This window comes from Penaeus monodon, chromosome 21 (assembly GCF_015228065.2).
Source record: "Penaeus monodon isolate SGIC_2016 chromosome 21, NSTDA_Pmon_1, whole genome shotgun sequence".
NCBI classification, from domain to species: Eukaryota; Metazoa; Arthropoda; class Malacostraca; order Decapoda; family Penaeidae; genus Penaeus; species Penaeus monodon.
The window spans coordinates 10,642,104-10,642,880 of record NC_051406.1 but is presented as its reverse complement, the minus strand read 5'-3'; the positions used below and the strand labels follow the sequence as shown (position 1 = coordinate 10,642,880).

General features: G+C 34.1%; 1 protein-coding gene across 1 annotated transcript in view; it reads left to right on the top strand.

Annotated features, from left to right (window-relative positions):
• LOC119586207 (integral membrane protein GPR155-like) overlaps positions 1 to 777 on the top strand; it is a gene marked incomplete at its 5' end in the record, with an annotated part of 11,959 nt that overhangs the window by 6,164 nt on the left and 5,018 nt on the right. Inside the window, 2 exon segments of the mRNA XM_037934908.1 lie at positions 51 to 220; positions 542 to 648. Coding sequence (XP_037790836.1) covers positions 51 to 220; positions 542 to 648 — 277 coding nt within the window.

The window sequence follows — 777 nt, the reverse complement described above, 5'->3', positions numbered from 1 at the left end:
CTTAGTTAACATATGACTTATAACTCATTAGGACATATATTTTGTTTCAGTTCTGTGAATTGGCTCTTTTTGCTATCCATCTGCATCTCGAAAGCCACGGTGTTTTTCTTGGTGATTCTGATAACGCTTCTTGTACACCGCCCGATGGATTTTGGCAAAGCTGGTCTCTTTGCCATCTTTTGTACGCAGAGTAATGACTTCGCTCTGGGATATCCAATTAGTAAGTTGTATCTGCATGATTTTTAGATTTTGTTTTGTGCTGCTGTCTTTATTTATTTGTTTGCTTATATGCATGTTGTTTAGATATGATTCTCTCTCACTGCAAGATTGGAAATTTTTGTGTCAGAATTTTTTTATGAGTTAATATCTTTTTTTTTTATATGTTCTGCAAATATAATGGTTTCTGTTATCATAAACCTCCTTTTTTATGCTAAAAGGATTGTAGTTTAAACTTTTTAAGTGGAAGTAAAAACTGTGTTTGAAGCTTGCTTATCAATAGAATCCGTCCCTCTTATTAATGATAATACTTATTTACCAACAGTTGCTGCACTGTATGGAAAGAGTCATCCAGAATTTGCTTCCTACCTATATCTGGTAGCTCCAATATCTTTGGTCTTCCTAAACCCCATTGGTTTTATATTCATGGAGGTAAGCCCTTAGATTTGTTTTGTGTGCTTCTTACATTTGGGTTCACTTAGCTTTTGAATCTTCAAGCTAGATCTAAGGTAGTCTACTGAACATTTCTAAAGATCAGACTTATTTTGCGGTACTTTGATA